The following is a 23,388-nucleotide window of genomic DNA, read 5'->3' as shown; positions in this document are numbered from 1 at the left end:
CTGCACATTCCTTTGGGAAACAGTTCAAGCAGCAACTTGTCATACCTCTATCCTCAAAACCAAAAGAAAAAATCCCACAGTGGTAAGCTCACATGTATCTCTGAATATTGACAACAGTTTGGTATGATATATGGACATTTCTTTTTTAATCCTGAAAATGGAAATGCTGACAAACTTAACTACAGCAATGTGACTGGTGCTGCTATAAATCAACCCCAACAAACCAACAACATAATTACCTTCCGATTATTCTGTTTATCCATCCTGAGTCTTTTCCTAGGTGCTTCCTGAACTTCAAAATCTTCTGTAGGCTCCTTTGTCCTCTTTTTTTGGTTTCTTTTATTTCCATGTAAATTACCTTGGGATGGGGGATGGGGGAAACTTACATGAAAAATAATCTAAAACCCACTTTGAAATTACTTTGAACTGATCTAGTTATTTAAGGTACTTTTCTTTCAGTCATTATTTTTAAAACATGGTTAAACATTAATACAGTTTGATGACCTCTTAATGCTTAGGGTCTGGTTTCTGGTGCTGAAGACTAACTCTAGAACACATCCAGATCAACTGCTTCATACTCAAGTTATTTTACAAAGATGAGTCTACCTATACAAGCACTAGTTTAAGGTCTGGATGTTACTGCCCAACACTTATTTCATAACGTCAGACTGCATGTGATTGATCTATACAGCTTTTAACTCTCCTGCCACTTTGTAACAGTGTCTTATAACCAAAATTAATTTCTTAGTCTCCTCCTTAAGCCTACTTTAAGTTCTCCAAACGATATAGATGAAGACTGGTGACATCTATTAAGGGGCCTCTGAAAAAGACAAGATATCACCAACTGTACAAATTAATTCTCTTTCTGGTATGGCAATTCCAGACTCTAACAAGGGGATTGTATTTTACAGGAGACCATTATGATCCCTTCCCTTTATGAACCAGAATCCTATGAACAGAACCACGTTGGCCATTTTAGACCACCAAATTATTAATGTATTTAGATGACTGTTCACTGTAAAGTTCAAGCAGCTGCTAAATACAAAGGGTCAGTGAGTAATCTACATACCCCTGCCACAGGTTCCACTACTGTTTGCACCTCAAAAAGACAGATGAGGGTTTGGGAGGTGGTCTGTTTCATCAAGATGAAATGACAACATAATTACACTCTCCAGTACTCTCTAGTTTATGAAGCTACAGAATATTATTAGTACGAAAATTGCAAGCTCCAGGGGCACAAATACGGTAACTGAAAATTGTCCTACAGCTACAAGCATTCTATTCCATTGGGAACAAATATCTGTCAATATTAAAAATATAGCAACTTGAAAATATAGATCATTCTCAAATTAATGGACTTATCTAAACAATCTAGGACATATTCTGAATCCACAAAGCAGACTGAAATGGCTCCAGGAGAACCTGCTACTTACAAAAAGCCAGCAAAAGAAACCCCACAATAATCTTCCAAGTTTAAGATAAGAGGATTTGAGATGGGGAACAATCGAACTGACATATTTTCATCTGTAGGTAACTATAAATGTACACAATATATGTACTAGAAACACCTGGTACAGGTACAATTTCAATTACATTTCTTGCAATATGACACTGAGGAAGGTGAACAAAATTCAGCACTACAGTGTTAAGATATTTAATTTAGGATCCATTAAAGTTCTAACGTCAAGGAAGACAACATCTGAGATAAAATAAAGAGATTATGATACGTGGGCGATTACATAAAAAAATACACTCAATAGCTACTTATAATGATGAGCTATTTGCACACAACACAAATTTCAATTACTTCTGGATCTTGATCTCCTTTTAGGTGAGTCTTGAAACACTTTACGTTTGGCCTCTCCAATATTCTTCAATGATGAACCTTGAGAGATACAGAATGTGGTTTTTTTTAACTGATATCCAAATATTTAACACTTAAAATTTAAAGTTAAAAACTTTTCAATTTTCCACAAAATGATGTTATTTCACACACACACAGTTAACAAAACTGACTGCCATTTTTTATACAAGTTTTTCCAAGTCTCACAAACTTTCAAACACTCCCTCTCATTCTTGTCATTGCCCAAAGCAGCACCTGTTGGCTTCTAATACTTCCATAGTAAGTCTTCTTACAGTGCTGTAAAGCCATTTAAATTTGAAAAATGATACCTAGGTAAATTTGATAAAGTTCATGCAAATGGCAAACTATCTTCCTCCTCCTTTCTCAAGTAAGTGACTCCAAACCCCCTCAAATATTTTGTAAAACAATCAAGACTGTTCATCAAAAACAAACACCAGAAAACAGCAACAAAAAATAAAAGGAGAAAAAAAAGAAAGTATTTGCAATCTTGTACAAAGTCCTAAAAACTTTGAGTAGCACAACAAAATGCCAAATGGATGAAGGTTTCAGAATAAAGTTTGGAATAGTTCTTCCTGAGTTGATGATGATGTGAAGTAATACACTTTAGGTATATATGAAGAAAAGGTGTAGCACTGATTAAATTTTTTAAACCATTTCTAACTGTTCTATAAAAACAACGTCTCAAATTTACTAGCAGTAACACTTCATCTTCCCTTCCCACCATCCACTTTGTAACAAGCAGTGGATGCAATGGCAGCTGCTTATGGGCAGAAGAAGAATGAGACATCAGCAATGTCTAAACAGCAGAAGGTTTACATATAACAACTTTTCAGAACAATGAGCAAGAAATGTAGACTTCATGGGTTGCGTTTATTGTAACCATTGGCATTCCTTTGCTATTGGCACAAACACCAAGAATTAAAACTGGAAAACAGTGAAAGCTGTTTTCCCTACAGGGTCTCAAATATGTGCTTAGTTTAACGCCACTATGTATATCAAATTTAGTTAGAGTACACTAGCACAGTTTTACGTTTACCAGAGTCTTCTTCAGATTTGGGAGAGGTCACTATGGCAAACTTTGTATTATAGCGAGCTTTCTGTTTTTCACTAAGCATGTTCCACTGCGATTCGAGCAGTTCTTCAATCTCCTCACTTGAAGCATCTGGATGTTCAGCAACCACCTATACATGCAGAAATAGGGTTGAATTAAAAAAAAGGTGACCATTGGAAAGAATGGTGTACATACTTCCATCACTTTGGAAAACTGGATACAAACAAGTTATCTAGTATTTCTGCTGTAGACAGAACTAGAATAAAACCTTCTGTATCCAGTTTTGTTTTGAATAACCACTTATCTGCGTCTTAAAAAAAAAATTCCACTAGCTTATTCAGAAGTATTAAGACTAATTTTGGAAGTATCTATTCGCATTTTAACATTCAAAAAATGGAGTAAGTGGAGTAAGTATAAATCCTGTCTTGTGGTCATTCAAAAAAATGTGTATTGTTTCTCAAAGAAGTTTAAATCTATATCCACAAACGACAGGTAAGCAATACTGGAATATACGTTTGCCTAGAAAGAAATCCATAAATTCATAGCAAAACTCATTAATCATAGAACCCAGTACCTCTATCTCAGCAGAGAGATTTACACAAGTTAGCATTTAATGCAACATTTTCCTGTATTGATTCATCATTTTTGTATTATGCATATGAACACTAGGAACTCACAAGCTGTGCATCTTTTTAATGTTATAAGCAGGACACATAATATCCAACAACATGGAGTTTAATAGAGTTCTAGAAGTTTAATCAACACACACAAAAAAATCCAGTATTAAAAAGAAAGAAAAAATCCTCCCAAACTCCTTCAGTATACCCCTACTTCTACTTAAGGAAGATCATAATTGATTAATCATACAAGTCAAAAAACTCTACACTTGTACAGAAATGAAACAGTACCTTTAAAAATAATGCTTCTCACCTTATTACTCAGCATTCTCCAAAATCCTATCTGAGTGATGCAACCGATACCCCAAAAACACAGAGCAAAATAAAAACTAGGTCAAGAAAGCCAATTGTTCAAAGAGTAACACCATTCAACAGAACAGAAATACAATTTTTCTGATAAGGTGAAATGATTAAACCTAATTACTTAGAATTTAGGGTCTTAAAACTGCATTTCCTGTTATCAAACAGGATGCAAGTGTGACTGGTGCTTTTCCAGGTGTTAAAATAGTTGCAGTACCTTCCTTCCATTGGAATTAGTCAGTGTCTAGTATGGAAATCCATGCTTCAATTTTTCTCCTAGTAGAGTACTAAGAATTGTCTTGCTTCTATCTGGAATAAACCATTGCATAAGGCTTGAGGAGTACAACTACCTTTGGTAGCTTCTACTCATAGTTTGATTAAAATCCAACAACTGGTTTCACATTACTTAAAGGGAGGAACATAAACCCACAAGGTACCCTCTCCCACAAATCCCACTTCTTCAGGAAATGAAATTAGCATCCATTTTGACTGTTGTCACAAATGTACAGGTCATTGTGCTCAATGAGGGCACAGAGCTATTTAATCCTCCAAGAAATAACTAGATTTACTCAGAAAAATAAGACACACATTAACACTACCTCCAGTCTCAACAAAACAAGAATAATAATAACTTTCATCTTACTAGGAGTACTGTGAAATGACAAGGAAAAGACACCCATCATTCTTAATGGTGAAGGGACCCTTTCAAATAAGGCCTCCAAGGAAAATGCTCAGTAGTCTTCTCCAAAGTCTCTATATTAGTGAATTTATTCCTTAATTTTCCTCACAACAAACTCAAGGCCCAAATCAATTAATGTGATTAGTGTAGCTGTCTGCCTCTCACTTGAATCATACCTTTATCTCCAATTAAGACACTCCCTTCCAATGCTTCCTAGGCTTCTATTTTTCACAGGGGAAGCACATAAGAATGCCAACAGTACAAATTACATCTTTACTCCTTTGGTAACAGCACAAAATACTTAATGCGTCACTACAGCCACAAAAGTGCTTCAAGCTTTCCGCACCTCCCTCAGGGATGTGGGAAGTGTGCCTCTTAAATCACTAAAAACGTTCTTCAGCAGTTAAATAATAGTAAAATCAAACTGATGTATGAATCCTACTACCACACGGAGCCAGACTCCAAGCAAGACACAGCCAAAACGGCTGTAAGTTTAAGAGAGCTCAATATTACTACAGGCCCCAAAGAGAAGTCTTCAGTGATCCCTTTCACTTCCACCCTTCCCAAGACTCGGAACAGAGACCCTCTTTCTGGGTCTGTAATTTTCCTTTCTTCTAAGTTTCTACATGCAAATACTAAGACAGCCATACACTAAATTCTCCAATGCCACCAATACAAGTAGCTCAAAACCAGGTTTGTTTTTTAGCCAACATTATCACTCTTTCTAAAGCATCAGAACATCTACAGCCCAACAAAACAAACTCTTGGTGAAAGCCATGCAAGTTGAACCAGATAAGCCTAACGGAAGGGGACACTCCAAATACTAGACTGGGTACAATCTCCACCTTTCACCAATGGCACAAACCTGCCATTTTAAAAGCAACATGAAAGGCAAAAAGCATAAATATCTAAATTGGTATTTCCTCACTTTGCCAGTCCAATTCCAATCAAGACAAAGGGAAGACAGGTTCTTCTGCCCTGATGATCAGTTAGAGGTATCTGCAGCTTTCACAGAAGCTCAGCAAAACATTCTAAATAAGTAAAGGAGGTTTTGAGTTGTTCAAAGATAATGGAACACCCAGAAGGAATTGAGCCATGTCTGCAGAAAGAATGTAAAAGCTATCTACAAGCAGACTGCCATAAACAGCATAATCTTTTTTATATTTGCCTGAGCATAAATGTATCCATACCTATTATACTGTACATACATTAAAGAAAAAATATGGCTAATACAAAGGACTATTAGTTTATGTGGGAAGATACTAACACAACTTGTGCTTGAAGTACAAAGGCAGCATCACCATCGTGTTTACATTGCTCACTTACATTCCCTTCTTTATTTCTGTCTAGAGTAAGATTTGATGCAGGCATACCTTGTCAAACCCAGAATATTATGGATTGTGCAGTAATAACTAAGTTTTGTTTAATAAAATAAAGAAGTTTCTTCAAGTACAGAAACGAGAAGAGGCAATCAACAATAACAACAGCTAAAAGAGACTAACCTCATCTCTGTGCTTCTGACAAAAGACCAAAAACTGAGATACTGCATCGCCCTTTCTGCTTCGTGGAGTAGATGCTGGAGTTTTCTTTCTATTGAGAGGGGAGCCTATCCCTCTTTTGGATTCTGCCTGTTCAGATGACTTTTGAGGAGTAGTATTCTTATCCTCCAACTGACTGCTCTCTTGTGTATCATCAGCAGCAGACAGTTTTGATGTCCTTCTCCTCCTCTTGCTAGGAATGCCAGACTCCTTCACGGATTTCAGATTTGGAGTGGTTTCTTCATTTGAGTAGGATGACTCATCCATCTCCTCCAAGGGTTCCACAGCAATGCCAACCTCCTTTGCCACTCGAGGATTAAGATGAGGTCTGTCCCTGACATAGATGAAGGTGTACTTGGCCTTGCGTTCGTCCACTGTCATGCCCACTGCTTCACTGGCTTGCTTCACACCCATCTCCCACTGTGGCCGCAGCTTCCCTGACACAGGCTTTAGCATCTGCAAGAGGAGACACAGTGTGAGGAATCTGCTCACTTTTCATTTCAAAATGCCGACATTAACACAAAACAATTCCAAGAAAGTAAGTGTCACACAGATCTGTAATTCAGAGTTCAAAGGGAGCTGCATTTGATAGTACTGATACTGTGCATAAATCCATGACAAAGCAGAAGAGTACTAATTTTTCTGAGTAACAGTGGTAAATCATCTCATCCTTTGCATCTGTAAATGAAATGTAAGACTGCAAGCTCCAGTGAAACAAGCTGTCTTTAAGCTTTCTATAATATCTATTTGTATCTGCTACACTTGTACATACCTGTAACGCTAAAAAAAAAAAGCTACAAATCTTGCCTGGTTTGGTAACGTCTTACCTTTATTTTCTCTGCTTTAGTGAGGGCTTGTCTTGCACTCTCTTGGCATAATTGTTCAAACTGGTCTTTTTCTTTGAAGGGCACCAGGCTCTTCTCAAATATCCAGGCTCGCTCTGGGGCATCTCCAAAAAACTGAACATGATATTGACGAAAACTCTTTTTCTGTCCTGAAAATTAAAAACACGTGTATTAAAGATACAACTCTGGTAGTTCTCTGCACTTTCAGACTTGAAGTCTGTAAGCTGCTACAGTTGCCATAACAAAAGCATAGTAAAACTGGATAACCTTTCAAAAACCCACTTAACCAGACTGAAAGTCTCTGAGATATAATATATGGTCTGACCCAAAAGCCCAACCATTTAATCCCCAGCAAGAACATGCCTGGATAAATTAACTTGAAGTTACAATCACCTGTCAGTTTTCACATCTATTAACTTACATGTAGGTCTGAGTGTTTCTGAAAATGCACAGAGTATTCATTTCCCAATGAACACTGAGAAAGTTCCAGAGGTTGGAGAGCTTGTGCACTCAGCCTTCTCCCTGAGTCTCCTAAACTTTATCTTTTAATATTCTTAAACAGAGACACATACTTCAGCTATTTTTAACCCTTGCAATCACAACTTCATGTTAATCAAGATTTTTCAGGAATCAAAATAATCAATAAAGGATTTGGCTGGGGGAAGGGAGAGTGGAAGGATAAGAGAACAATTTTGAAATCTAAATACGAAACATTATTCTTCTAAAAATAAAAACATTCCCTTTTTTTCCCTAGAAAAACTAGAGGAATATTGTCTCACTGTGGTACAATACAGGCATATCGTACCTTCCAAAGGTCTCAGCTATTCTACAGAGAAGGGGAAGACACCACATTCAAAATTCATCAGAGTGTTTATAATTAACAATGAATTTCTAAAAGGAAGAGGTAAGAGATCAGACTTAAGATGTCCTCTAACACCTTGTCCATTACACCTTGTAGATTGCTGTCTAAGTGTTCAAATTAAGGTCTTGTTTAGAAATAGAAAAGGTTTTAGTTGTGACGACCTGCAGTTCTGTGTTTGCAAATTTAATCCTGCTTGATCAATTATGCTCCCTACAGTATCTGTGGTTCCTCCAGTGTCACCACATCAGTATATCCAACATGTAGACTGGACACCAGAGGAACTCAGGGAAGGATGGACATGCAATAGGAACAAGTAACAGGCACAATTCTCTGTTACAAGTGTCTTCGAACTAGATCTAGATTCCTCTAGGTTATTCATACACTGCATGTCTTCAGGCATAATCAGCAAATACATCTACCCGGTTGCTTCTTGTACTATTACTGGGGTTTCTAGACCTAGAAAGAACTTTCTTTTCTTGGTGATTCAGCCAGTGGTTATTTTAACAGGGGCTTAATCTTGTTGCAAAATGTGGCATCTGGAAGGGTAATCAACCTAATTAATAGTATGGGCAAATCTTTGCTCTTTCTCTCTCTATATATGTAATGTTTTATAACAATTACAAACATACACATATATATACAAACATGTATGGGAACTACAAGAACAATAATGACCATCAGAGATCACATATGAGAATCTAGAGGAACGGCATAGGCAAAGTCTTGGGATTGTAAATATCACACATCCAATCACTTGTCTAATATATGTTCCAGTGTTGCATGGTCAGAAACAATTCTCTTGCACAGTAATTACTTTGTCCTCATCAAGAAAATGTTGTTTAAGTAGGGACTACAGAGATCTGATTACTTAATCTGTCCATGATGAAATAAGGGCTAATGTTTGTATTTTACCAGGATGCCACAGACTACGTTTACAACCACCTGTAAAGATCTGCTGACAGCCCACTGCCAAGCAGACAGACAGACACTATGTTCCCTTTGCAGTGTAATGCTGGACAGCTGTAACTGCCTAATTAAGGAGACTAAATAATAGTGCCTACCACTAGAGTCACTGAACCTAGTGGGGAATCTTCAGGTATCCTCCGAGAGTTCAATTTGTACCAATGTTCCTAGATAAAATAATGGCATTCATTAACAGCTGTTACATGGGGAAACAAAATTTTTGGCCCACAGAATCCTGAAATAACCAGTTGTTGGCAGTTTGGGAGAGTGTTCTGGGACCCCACCACTTCTCTGGTGCTTCTCTGTATCTGAGCATCTGTGGTTGACCACAGCAAGAGACAGCATATTCAATGAGATGGAACTTTAGTCTGACTCAGTACACGCTTTCTTACACAAAAATGTACTTCCCGCAAGTTAAAGTTATTAATTTTCATCAAGCCTAATCAGCTGGAATGATCAAATCAAGTACCAACATCCAGAAATTCAGACTGCTTACAAACACTTGATCCTAAGCCTAGAAATGAGAAATACAGACTTAGCTCAGTATTTCTACAACGCCATGATAAAAGAACTTTTCTGTTTGCAAGAGGAGACTTTTGATAATGCCTCAAGAATAAGTGGAAGGTAAGACTGGAAATACCTACTGATGGAAATACACACATCAGAGTGGCATTTAGCAGTTAGGATGGCTGCCCAGACCCAGACTAAACTCCTTAAGGAAAAGGCAGGCCCAAGCCAACTCCAGAGCAAATACGAGAAATAACCATCATCCACATTACTTCAAAGTGAGAGAAATTAACACTACAAAGTGTATGGGCTCTTCTTTCTGTTCGTGCTCCACAGGTTGCATTCAGACATTCGGTATTGGGTTTTGCTGGGTCTGTTTCTATAGTTTCTGACGAAGAACTACCACAGACATTCTTGATAATGAAACCGAAACCTTGCTTCTTTCAAAGAACAGAGTAATTGTTAGGAACAAATAAACAGCTCTACTACTCTCAAAATCCAGCTCTTTATGCCATAATAGACCTAATAATCCAAAGACTAAAAATGACAGGGACTGCCTGATCCCGACTCTGAAAGACTGCTACAAGGAAAATTTGACTGAGGAGTCAATAATAACCATTCCATCAATTTTATTATGAATGATTCACACAGTTCTCAAGAAGCCATTTAGTTTACTACCAATGTTGAATGTAGCTATAATCCTAAAGATATTAATTTAATTTGTTCTTAAAAACCTCCTATGAATGAGATCAGACCATTTCTCTGGGCAATCCACTCCAACACTTCACTACCTTCAGCCCTTCCAACTCTTTCTTAATGTGTACTCTAAATATTTATTGCTACTAAGCCTCAAAAGTGTCAGGTATCAGAACAGAGAACAAAGGTGCAAATGAGATTAAGAAATTGTACAGGTTCATACCTAAAATTTCATTTACACTTGGTAGTTCCTGCATTTAAAATCAACCAATATTGTCTGTAGATAACAGTACTGACTCTGTGAATCAGAGAAAATTTAGCTGCCTGAATTATGGATTGCTTTTAGTACACCATAATCATCAGGAATATTTAATTCTCATCGGCTCTAATAAAATTTTTAGCCTGTATCAATTCTCCAAGCATCTCCACAAAAACAATGGAAAACACCATCAGGTTTTGGTTTTTTTTTTAGCAAGACTCCACACAGTTTTACAGATCACAATTTTGGTATCTTTCAGAGAACCATGAGTTAAAAGACACACTGCTATATGCTCAAGAATAGCATTTACATGATTTTAACATTCCTGTTGACAACAAGTTGCTCATCAACTAAATAGATGAAGAACAGAATTTTTCCAAAGCAACCATTATTTATACATGAAAAAACCTGAATGTTTGTAGCATCACTGACATACCTTTTAGTTTAGTGTAGGCATGGAGAACAGGATCAGCAGAAACCATACATGGCCACCATGGGAAACCAGACACTTTTGACCAGACTAGATCTCCTATATTATACTTCAACAGATGGACTTTTTCCTCTTTGATGGTACTTTGAGTTGGATCTCTCTTAGCAGGAGCCTTAAAAGATAAAAAAAAAAAAAAAAAAAAAAAAAAAAAAAAAAAAAAAAAAAAAAAAAAAGCCAAACTGATCATCATCTTTCTTCAGACATGCACCAGGATTACAAAATAGAATGAAAAAAGCCAAACCACAGTTCATATTCTGTTAAACACTCTCACTATATGTGAAAAAATACAGTGTTACGTAAGAGAAGGAGGAAAAAAAGAAATAGTTCAGAAGAATAAAGTGCTGTCATGTTTGCTAGTATACAATAATTGCATTTCATGTGTAATAAAAACTTTAAGTCATAACTTTTGTTCTCTAGCAGTGAAAAAAATCCACATTCCAGTTTAATTAGACTTAATTAGTTTAATTAGAAATATTGGCAAGTAAGCTGTGGTTTGCCTTTATCTTTTCAAGTAACTCCGGAGAGACTAACAGAAAGGCTTACTTTGACTTTAAATACATTACCTGAGCACTGGATGTAGATGTGGAAGAGTCAACCTCCCTCTGAATTGAATATTATTAATCAAGTTAAGTGCTATACACACAAATGTACTCCTAGATTTAAAAAAACCCCTCAAAAACACAAAACCAAACAAAACCCCCAGACTAGAACAGACTGAAATACTGTCTTTATGTCTGACTGGAAACTACATAAATAACCAGTTTTAAAACCCCAAACCCTCCAGCTTTCAGCTGTTTTTTCACATATGGAGAACTTGTAACATGAACCATTCCCCACATCCTTTTGTGAGATTTTTTTCTCTTCCAGTTCTAGCAGTAAAAGTTTGTGAGTGCTCCGTTCATGCTCTAAAGCTATTTTAGATACTGGAAAACAATTATGGAACTATTTCCACTTCAAGGCAAGGGAGTTTTGTGTTCTCCTATGACATTTTTACTATATCATGAAGTTCAGCAACACAGACATCTATTCACCAACTAAAACCTTTCACAGAGTTAGCTGCATTTTGTCTTTTTGGCGTCATCTGTTCTATTTGATATGAACAGAGCGTACCTTTATCTAGGTAAGCACTAACTCTGTAGAAAAGCACAGAAGGGGTCTCATCACAGACATACCACATATTTTATAAAATCACATATTTTGAATCTCCTTTTTAATTTTCTAGTACTAAATTTATATGCAGCATGTATCATTCATCTTGTGTAGTACCAGCTCATCATTCAGAAGGCAGACTGGAGCTTCAGGTTTTCCCTGGATTCAGTGTTAGGGCTGGAGCAAAATTATGCTTTAAAATTAATTAGAAGTGGCAAGAGGAAAGAAAGAAGACCGTTAAGAAAGCAGAAATCTAGAACTGAGAAACAAGTACTTGGAGCATTACACTGAATCAGAGTAGATCACTTCACCTTGTACAGATTTTCAAACCCAGAAAATAGCACTGTAAGTAATTAAACATTATTTTCCAAACACAAACTAAAATCTTTGATGTGATGCAACTTCAGAGAGATTTATCTGCAACTTAAACACAGAGGTACATCTAGTCAAAACCCCTAAAACTTAACGTACTCAGAAATCCTTCCCTGAAAAGCTTTTAAAGCTCTGCTTGGTAAACATACATGAAGCCATGTCATCTGATTGCTAGGGACAATTACTCATCCAGTGATTCAGCTTTTCTGATGAATTCAGACTCGGTTCATATGACTCCAGCTACAGCTATGTTCCCGTGTCTCAAGGTTTTTTGGCTCACTAAGGATTCTCTGTCAGAAAACCCCTCCTGCGAGCTTGCCTGAAGTCCAGCACTCTCAACAGACCTAAAAGATTCCAAGCAGATGTGAAAAATCAAATGCTCCTTCTAGCAGTTAAACATGATGCGAAAATTTATGCTTAAAGGCTAAAAATTCAGAGGTTCGTATGTCAGGGGCAGGTCTTACACACACAGACCAACTTCAGCATTTCAACTGAAGAGGTAGGATGAATTTTTTTTCAATGAGTCAACTTTTCAGAAATGCGAAAGTTACGCAGGATTCTGAAGCTCATTTTTAATTTATGACTCCCTGTATTCTTCACAAAGTGCAACTAAGCTACGAAGATTTATGACTCCAGTCTGAGAGGGAGCTGGCTGGAATAATGAAAAGGCTCTAGCAGTGCTTCTTACTGCAGCATAATCTAAAAGGGATGGCAGTACAGGAGTGAATATCGCACTCCAATGTGTCTACAAGTGCTTCACAAAATTTAAAAAATGCCCAGAATTCTTTTACTATACTGGATTATGATAAAAAACTTGAAAATGACAGGCTCTGACAAAACCTGCAAGGTTTATCTATGCCAGACTTGGTGCATTTATGTTTTCTTCTATTGATAAAACGTTCATACTTTAAAAGAATGGCAAAATACAGCACAGAATTCTATATCCATTACTTTTTAAGAGCTCTCATATGAGGTTCTTTAAAAACCTATTGAAAATACCACCATGAACTTGCTCACTTCCATCTTACTTTCCCACACCATTCTGGTTTAGTTTGATTTTCTCATTCTGGGAACTGTTCTGATGTATTCAATAGGTACCTTAACAGTAGACAATGAGGTGCAATTCCTGGCATGTACTTTGGACATGCAGCTGTAGGACATCAACAATTTCTTCAATACTTCCTCTCAGAAACATTTTTGCAAACCAAATGCAGTCATATGTACAGATTTTACTTCAGTATCCAGGTAGGGTTTTTTTAAATTATTAATGGCAGGGGAGAAAGAAATAATTTCAAAACAAATTTGCCACCCAGTCCCCTGATGGCATCTATCTTCTCATACAATGAGAGCTGGAGCTTCTTTATGAGACACTTGTATTCTCTGCAATTTTAAAGAATAGGAGATCACTGTCAAGTTACAAAGTGGTATAGAAAAAAAGTAATTTGGCTTGCAGATTCTTTTTCCTCCAGAAGAAAACAGAAATTCTAACTTAGGGAAGTTTGAACTCCTAACAATATGTGGTCAGACAGCACAGGGCATCTGACTGCACCCATGAAGATGGAGAGGCAGGACTGGAAGCACAGTCCTGGTGGGCTGTGTGAATGCACCAGAAGGCAGGGAACACCTCCTCTGCAAGACCTGACCAATTCTTCTGGTGATGATACTGAAGCAAACAAATTAAGATAGAAGACTCCTGGTTTAGAGCCCAACTGTAAAGCAAGGGAAGATTACACAAAATCAAACTATTTTAAAATACCTTCACCTCAAATTTTGGCTCCTTGTGTCTTTTTCATGACTTTTTATTTCTTGAAATTGTTCTCACTTGTAATTAGTAGGATCTCACTAGATCTCCTACCCATTAATGTCAACAGGCTTCCTGTGCTGCACAGGAGCACAGAACACCCTCTGGTTCTGTCACTGATAAGTAAGTCTGGACTGCCCTGCATATGCCCCATTCCATTAACTTTTACTGCAGTTTTGCCAGAATTAAAACCATTTAATTGCAGAATTTCCTCCACCTCTCCTTCCTTAATTATAGGGAAGCTCTGCAGCCTGAGGGAACTCCCACCTCAGTCACCCTAGCCCCAAACTTTTAACCAGTTATGCTAAACGTAAGAAGAAAACAGCCTGGGATCGGATTACTTTTCTACTTTAAATAATCTGAGGGTTTTTATTCCCCTTTCAAAACACAAGACTGCAGAGAATTTACATACATGGGGCAAGGCTGAGGTGAGGAGGTGATGACTCCGACACAGACCAGTCCTAACACTGGACACGCAGGTCATTCCACAGGCTCTGCACTACTCAGTATGGCAGACACAGAAATTCCTGACTTTCTGGAATAAGTTTCTGGAGTAATGAAACAATTGCTTGAAAAGGTATCTAGATGGATTTGAAGTTTATTTTGTCCAGGAGGATGTGGAGTGTGAAAATTGAGTAATTCCTTTATAGCAACTCAGTTTTCCTTTGAGAAATTACGCCTCGAAGAGAACCAGCATCCACAAAAACTCATCTGGGCCAGCAGCTGCAATAGGCTGAGAAGGACTGAAAAATAAAACAAATTAAACATGCCTTTTCTCTTCCCTTAACATATGACAGATTTTGTCATTTCCCTCAGCACTTTCACCAAGCAATGAGTGACAGGCAGATTGACAAGAATTTACAACACTGCTGTCAGCATTCTACCAGCCCGAAGAAGTGCCTTGGCCATCAAAACCACTAGTATTTAATTAACTTTGGGCTACACTTGCTCAAAAGAATCCAATCAACTTCCATTTAGTTCTGATCTGCCTAACGAATGAGACAAAAACACACCATGAATAATAGGTCATTTCAAAGCTTAAAAATATCTTAAAATGACCAAAACCAAACTTATTTAAGAAGAGCATCTTTACTGCACTGAGAGCTTTAGGTTTGTTTGTAGACTCTGCTACGAAAACACCATGATGAGTGTTTAGTTAGGGACAAAGGTAATTTTTTTTGATAACACCTAGAAGGCTTATTAGGTGGTATCAGATTGAGATTACTTTATCCCTTTAAGAAGTACTCGGTGTTGTGTATTTCAGCTATTTCTTGTGAATATGCTCATGTGCAGACATATGCAAGGAATTACAAGCCTTCAAAATTACTGCAAATTACCTTGAGCATCAAAGAGCTACTACTTCACTATAAAAATGTGAAAAGCTACAGGAACCATTAAAAAACCATCCTCTGTTAATTGTCACAAAGGGATCATACAAAGAACAATGTTGAGAATTGGTGAAGAATACATCACAAGAATTTAATATTTGACAAAAAAGTATGAACTATTAAGACAAGTGAAGACAGTAAATGCTCTTTTCTGTGTAACATAACTTGGAAGTACATACTGAACAGCTTAAGCTGCAGAGATCTGTTATTTCTCTTTCTGTTTTCATTTTCAACTCAGTTTCACTCTGTACCAAAGAACTTCCACTTTCACTATAACAGAAGGCCTTGCTACAAACACAGACTGCTGTAGGTCCAGCTGCAGGCCAGGATAAAAACCAAGCTACTCACACTATGAAGAAACTAAACCAAAATAATCAAGGCCCCTAAACAGAATATATGCATTTAAAATATATTTTGAATCAAAGTTAGAACATACAAACTTAGTCAAATCTGTTTCTTTCCTATGCAACAAGATTTACTATGGAAAAAGCTAAGATTGCTTGCTGACCAAACCCACGTTATTTTTCTGTTCCTGCTATCTACTAATGTTGTGCTTTGTCAACTAAAACTCCTATTATCTCTTATGGACTTGTGTAATGAAAATAAAAGTGAAAATGTTTTGTCTTGTCTTGCCTGTCTATCAGCACAGATAGATAACTAAGGAAATGGTTGTAGAAAAAACTTCATTCCTTTCAGAGGTTCAGGAGAGGTGGTTGGTTTGTCTGGAGAAGGCAGCCACAGAACAGAACAGATTATTTTTGTAATATTTTTGCACTTGAATTCCCCAATGACTAAGGACACTATAACCCAAAAAACAAAAAACCAAAGTAACAAGACAACAATCCCATGCCTTTCTTCCTCAAAAAACTGACATAACAATTATGTTCTTAGAAAAGCTCTTGTTTTGTGAAAAACTCAGGAATTTTGTATGCCAAAGATAAATCAACATTCAATCTTCAGCCAAAGGAACCCAGGGATGCAGCTACTGTCCCAAAGAGTGATGCCCCATCATTCCAGACAGAGAAATGGCTGCTTCTCAGTCTGTGTCTGACGACAAAAATCTCATTAACTCAAATCACTTCAAAACCCGAAACTACAACTACAGCTGATCAAAAGCAATGCAAACTCAATATGTACTATTGCTTCAAATAAAAAGTGCAGCACCTTAAGTCTGTTAAGAAATGGCCAGTGCTCATTCTAAGTGATTCTGTCTATAAAAATACAGTATCCTCACAACGCTGACTGCCTAAGTGGTTTTTGATTTTTTTTTAGATTATAATACACACATTATAGTAAATCTGTTTATCCCCAAAGGGCCTGAGAGGCCCTATGTTTATCCAAATAGCTCCCACCTTCTGGGATGTGGGGGAGTATATTTAGATAGTAAATGACAAGTAACTGAATACATTAAAAATAAAACTAAAATTTTTTTCACTTGTTATATTCTGTTCACTACGTAATCGATGAATGCTGTGCAATTACATACTTGGCAAACCACTGCCTACAGAGAGAATGTTTCAGGCACAAGAGTAAAGAGTAAACCAGAACCTCACAAGATTAAGGGAAAATGTGGGATTATTACTACAAAATGGAGAAGGATGAGGAAACATAAAGAAAGAAGCAGTGAACTGGCAAAGTTTTATAATCCATCTTCAGTAAAACAGAAGAGGACACTTCAACAGAGCATTCAAGAGACTGCAGCTCCCAAAAGGCCACTGCATCCGTATCTGCACAATTAAATCTGCAACAACCTCATAAAATATACAGTGAGGTAAAGACTTCTGAGAGGGAAGAGGACATGAAATGTCTACATCAAAACAGAAAAGCAAACAAACTCTATTTTAAATTGGTTTGTTAAGTTTTTCAGATTTCTATTTGTTTTATAACAAACTGGAGATTTAACTAAAATCTTCCAAATTCAATATTGAGAGCAATTACATTAAATGTATTTCCTCAGTTATCTTTCACTTTATTCTATTATTAACCACTTACTTAATTTCTTCTATCACTAAAAGGGGGTCAAATCTGGCAGGGTGAAAAATTATGTTCGCAGAATACAACATATTTTCATCTTCCTGCCACAACCAGGATTTTTTTTTCCCCTCAATGTGCTTAGATGGTAAAGCTATAAAATAAGGTCAAAAAATGCTGAAGAAAATCACTGCAGATCTGAAAACTCTTCTGTGCTGGCTGAGGCTGTTTGAAACCACACATTAAGTTGTAGGACTGTAAGTTTGTTACCACCATTTTGTCCCACAAAATCATCTGAAGTAGTTTGTGGACAGCAAGTTGAGTATCACCATGCAGGACCCTCCCCTCCAGGAGGGAAAGCAAACAAAAGACAATAAAATTCATTTAAGTTTAGACAGGGATTCATAATGTAGGTTATGGATTTTAAAACAAGACAGAAGTTCAAATTTGTCTTTCAAATCAAGCACTAAACTCCTGGTTCCATTTCAATTCTTTTTTTCCTGGCTTTGGTTCCCTCATTAGCAAGTCTCTAGCAGATGAGACAATTTCATTTAAAGGCAAATCTGTCTACTCAAATCAGCAGTCTTCTTTTACCCAAACACTACACACGCAAGTATTTCAGACATAACATGGTATTTTAGTAACTAGGACACAACTCTTCTTTCGGAGTAAAGAGTTGAAGAGAAACAGATTCAATCACTCACAGATTCAGTAAAATGTGAATTCTGGAACACTTCCCAATCCTTGTCTTTCTTAAAAATGTGGAGATTAGTTTCTTTCAGCTGTTTTACTGAATTTCTGCATTTACATTTAGATGATCTCTTAAATTTTAAATTACTGGCTTATTAAGGAAAGGTTCCATGTTTCAGAAATTTAAGCTAGATACTGTTTGATCAGAATGAATAAGCCTACCTTTTATATTGAGTATTAGAAAAAGATTTCTGCCTACATCCTGTGTCTCTAACCTTCAACCACCCTCAAAGGCTTAAACTTTTGATGTGGTATCCGGGTATACAAGGCAGTGTGGATACAAGATGCTACAGAAGTCTGTAAAAATGTAACTGTAGATCCATGAGGAACTTTGGCATGAGAAATTATTATTTCTGAACAATTTCCATATGAACTTCACACAGGATAACAGAGTGAGAGCTAAATCATCTCAGCATACCTACAGATTTTCAGAATGCCATATCCATATGTACCTTGTTAGTTGCATGTACCATGGTCTCACATTCTTCAACACCAAAATCTGTATCAGGACCTTATCTTTAGCACTCTTTTACACCCTTACAGAATTTTCCCAAGACACTTTCTGAACAGGTATCCTCCTCCTGGCAGCTCATAAACATCCAGGACAGCATGAGTACATGTTTTGAATCCCAATATTGATAGAAAACAGAAAACCCAAATTCAGATAGCGCTACCAAAAGGCCACTAGATTTACAGGACACCGTTTTCTGGTGAAAGCAGAGACTTATCTCTACCTTTTTTTTTAATAACAAGAACACTTCTGAAGGCAGCTGACTACGCTTAAATAGAACAAATACTGATTTGGCATAAAGGGGCTCTGTTAGTTAACTAATATTTTGACATAGTCCAAGTACTATTTTGCTTTAGAGACGAGACCCCTAAAATTAATTCCCACACTTACTGCAGGCATGAGAGGTTTCACAGGTTGTGCTGTTACATATACCTAGTAGCTCCTCCTCTTCTACAGATGAAATGCCAAATCAGGGGTTAATAAGCCTGAGACTGGTGGGGGGAAGGCAACCAACAAAATCCTGAACAGATAGATGTTATCTTGACTTGGCAATGCTGAAGCTTATTCCTGAAACATCACTTATTTTCAGCAATAAAAATGCACAGAAAACCTGGGAAACCCCAACCCCATACGAATATTAAAATAGGGAAGTCTTTACAGTACAAAATCATGATGCTCATGACCGAAGTGCCATCAATTCCACCAGAACTAAGATCCCAAATTGTTTCACTTCATCACAAGCATCCACAACATACACTCACACTGACATTTATTTACCAAACAAACAAAACAGCAAAAAAGAAAAAATCCAGCTTTTCTAGCATTAGTTGCTGCTATGAGGTCACAGATTCACTTCCCTTTCTCACACAAGCACAGCAGGGCTTGTTTTACAAATATATAAACAAGATTCAGTTTTCCCTCTTCCAGTGAGCTTCCAAAATAGTAATTTTTACAAACAGTCCTTCTGAGAAGGGAATTAATTTATTATTGACAATTTACAGTTTTAGCTAGTGCCATTCTATAATGCACAAGAGCACAACTCCTGCAGGTACTTAAGGTATTCCCAAAAAGCAAAAATATAAACATTAGCCCAGTGGGACTTATTTATTTATAATAGAAAGATAATGAAAGACAGTAACAGACAAACATAACATTAGTGTCTGTGAACAAAGACCTCTTTTGGAGGTCCTAAAGTTCATCTGCCCTACATGAAATCCACCCTAGAACATGGAAACTTGTAAAGGAGGCGGAAACCACTGCTCCAAGATTGATCAAAATATTTTGCTTTTTCTACTTTGCCGAAGGGTTACTAAAAAATATCTTTCTTTCTTGACAAAAGGGGGCTATAAGGGCAAGAAATTACACGTGGTACAGATCACCAATGTTTCCCAAATATCTTCCTGTAAATCCATCCAAGTAACACAACCCTGAACTGTATATCTAACTCTTTGCTACATGCAAGACTTAGACATGCATTTAGTTACGCAGAACACTGAGCAGAGCAACAGAAAGGCTTTGCCATATCTTGGACAAAAAAGCCCAGTGAAAACAAGCAGCAAATTCCTTGCCAAACCAACCTGTAGTTGTCAACACAGGAGAAGGAAGAGGAAAAGCTGGGATTTAAATAATTTAAATCATGACATTACCTGTGCAACGACTGAGAATAAATCTGGTCAGCTTATAAAACCAGAAACTGCCATTAATCTCTCAACACCATCTGCTGCTGACATGTAAAGGCAAGTTAGCTCTTCCAAAGACGGCTTGCTCACTGCTTTACTTCATCTGTCATGTCCACCACAATGCCCAAAAGACCAAAATAAAATAGAAGAAGCTCTGGAATTCACAAATGATTGATAAATATGAAACAATGCAAGAGATGCTGACATTCTTCGAATTTGACTTAGCTACATCTGGTCAGCTCTTTTCTACAGAAACCTGGCTCAATGTTCAGAGGCAGTCAGCAATCAATCATATGCTAAGTATTAGTGTATTGGGTTGACCCTGAGTTGATGGACAGTCTTTAAGACCAATTACGCTTCTCACAATTTACATATTTAAACCGCACAGAAAGGCGGGACTTCCCCTTTTGTCGGAGCTCGCCTGCTGGAAGGTGGGGGGGGGGGGCTCCGAGCCTCCCGGCCCTGCTGGGCCGGGGCCACTGCCCCTTCCCCCTTTCCCAACGCTGCGGCACGGACCCTGGGTCGCTGGGGGGGGCTGTCCCAGAGCCGCAGGCAGCTAAAACCAGCCATGGACTGCTCACAGCTAAACCCATCCAGCGCGGCTTCTGGGGACAGGTGGGTCCCTCTCCTCTCCATGCGGAGCCGGCGGAGTCAGCGGGAGCCGGCAGAGCCTCCTGTCTGCAGCCAGCACACTCCGTGCTGAACTGAAGAAGACACCACACAGCCAGCAGCACAGAGGGAGCGAGGCTTTCCCCACCGTAGAGCCTGAACAAGAACACCCTTCAACGTGGCGGTTTCAGAGTCAGAGAGAAAGAGAAGTGAGTCACGTGGGACGGAGCTGAGCATGGCGACGGGAGAAAAGAGGGCGGTGCCGCGATTCTGGCGCGCAGCTTAAAAAAAACCTTCTTGCATGCCGTGGTAAGAAACTGTAATACCACAAACTGTTTGTCTTTTTAATCCATTTGAAGAACGTGGGGGGATGGAGTATCTTCGTGTGCCTGTGAAGATTGTGAAGAGTGCCTATGCCAGGCTATATAGAAGTAGTAAGAGGCTGTTAGAGACTTGTGGCGAAGAAAAGCCTCTGTGTGCAGGCCAAAAGAACTTATCCTTAAAAAGATGAATAACCCCATGTGATGGCCTATGTTTTGCAGTGTGAAGGAACTGTGAGATTTTTCATGGAAGAGATGTCCTACACACAGCAGATTGATTGTTTCCGGGCGGATCTGCTGTTAGTGGCAGTTTGGGAACCACGTGCAACTGAAGGAAAACCCTTTTTTCCTTAAGCATAAGAGAGACTTTTCAAAAACTGGAACACTGACTAACATCCCATGTTCTGTTATCCCTTGTGTGAGCTGGGTAAAAGGAGAGAAGTGCTGGGGGGGCGGGGCGGGGGGGAATTTGCTTTAATTTTGTTTTGTTATTTTCTCTTTACTTTTAATTCTATTAGTAATAAAACTCTTTCATTGTACTGCAACTGTTTAAGGTTGGTGCCTGCTTTGCTTTTCTCCTAATTCTTATCTCACAGAAGGAAAATAAGTAAGTAATGAATATTTTGAACCAAAACCACTACATTTAATTGGTGTTTCCGCCTGGTTTCGAACTCAACCCGCTACAATTAGTTATAATGAAAAATAATGAAATTGAGAACAATATAGAAATCATTAACAGGCCACTGTATGCATTCACAAGACATTTGTATTTTGAATGTCCTCTACTGTTCTGGTTCCTAATTCTCAAAAAGAAACAGCAGAACCCAAAGGGCATCGCAGTTCAGAAACAGGATGATACCATGAACTAGCATTCTGGAATGGCTTCTATAATATGTGGAACAACACTAGAACTGGCTAAGCTGAAATAAAAATAGATCAGGTTTGTGAGAAGTCTATATAACAATCAGTAACAGAAGTCCATGATCCCCATGTCTATTATTATGAGAGAATCCAGCAAAACGAGTAGGTAGCAAATTGAAAAAGAGCTGCTCTATTGCCCTGTTACTTAATGTCATGGATGCAAAAAGCTCACAATGGCTCAAAAAGAACCCGAGGTCTCCTTCCACGAATTTAGCCATCTACAGCCATTAAATACAGAGTCACCAGCTCCAGAAACCTCTGAGTCACAAACTGCTGGAGGCTGGATATATTCAAAAAGAGCATCACTCCATGATTTGCCATGTCTCTACCCTCCATAATGCCTCCTCCACTGAACCTCACCCCGAACTGAGGTGCTGAATTAAACGGCTCCTTGATCCAACTTGGTAGTGCTATTCTTAAGCAGTATTTTTGTCAACACTTCAAGATATTATTTCATACTTGATTTGGATTCTCCCACCAATGTCTTTATGGAGAGGGCAAAAAATGTATTTAAATAATACATATTGAGACAGCAGTTTCACACAGAAAGTGTACTTAATTCAGCCACTTTTACATACAAGAACAGGAAGTCTGGTATGGAAAGCCTGAACAAATACTCAGGCAATTTCTGCAATTAATTTTGTAGCCACTCTGAAAATACTCACAGCTTCTAATTTCCCCTCAAACCAGTATATTGCTGTATGCTTTTTGGTGCTTCCTTAAGAACAAGTAGTTCTTTAAGACACTTTTCCAATGAGGCATTAAGAAAAAACAATTTAAAGTTCTGAAGTAACAATTACTGCTGCACATCATGAACTGCTTAGCACTAACAAGTTCCCAAGGCTTAGCTAAACTTAATCCTTTAGTAAGGGCTAATGCAAAACAGTAGCTCAGAAACTCTTCCAAAAAGGGTAAGAAGTTATTTCTCTTGCTCCTGAAGGGATCAGCAAGAAGAGATTTTTAGGACTACTCCTTCTCCTTTGGGATCCTGGTGACATCAGCCAGATAGCCTGTGTTACCACTTGCCTGAAGACAGGATCTGATTTGACAGAACAGTCCATTAAAAAGGAAAACATAATTGAGTTCATTTTACCCTACAACTACAGATCCTGACTCCTGTGGTAGCTTAGCTGCACATTTTGTGACACGTACAGTAACTGTACTTTACCAGGAATTCCTAGCAACT

General features: G+C 37.9%; 1 protein-coding gene across 8 annotated transcripts in view; it reads right to left on the bottom strand.

Moving 5' to 3' along the window:
* Positions 1 to 23,388, bottom strand: part of NSD2 (nuclear receptor binding SET domain protein 2) — a 99,733-nt gene that overhangs the window by 32,720 nt on the left and 43,625 nt on the right. For all 8 annotated transcript variants that reach the window (XM_032110065.1, XM_032110061.1, XM_032110063.1 and 5 more), the window contains 6 exons: positions 10,678 to 10,843; positions 6,937 to 7,103; positions 6,074 to 6,565; positions 2,901 to 3,045; positions 1,808 to 1,885; positions 240 to 358 (listed from right to left, as the gene is read on the bottom strand). In XM_032110065.1, the coding sequence (XP_031965956.1) occupies positions 240 to 358; positions 1,808 to 1,885; positions 2,901 to 3,045; positions 6,074 to 6,565; positions 6,937 to 7,103; positions 10,678 to 10,843 (1,167 nt within the window). The remainder of the gene's footprint in view (positions 1 to 239; positions 359 to 1,807; positions 1,886 to 2,900; positions 3,046 to 6,073; positions 6,566 to 6,936; positions 7,104 to 10,677; positions 10,844 to 23,388) is intronic.

Source organism: Corvus moneduloides, chromosome 5, assembly GCF_009650955.1.
Source record: "Corvus moneduloides isolate bCorMon1 chromosome 5, bCorMon1.pri, whole genome shotgun sequence".
Lineage (NCBI taxonomy): Eukaryota > Metazoa > Chordata > Aves > Passeriformes > Corvidae > Corvus > Corvus moneduloides.
The sequence above is the reverse complement of the archived record's forward strand: the minus strand, read 5'-3'. Positions and strand labels throughout refer to the sequence as shown.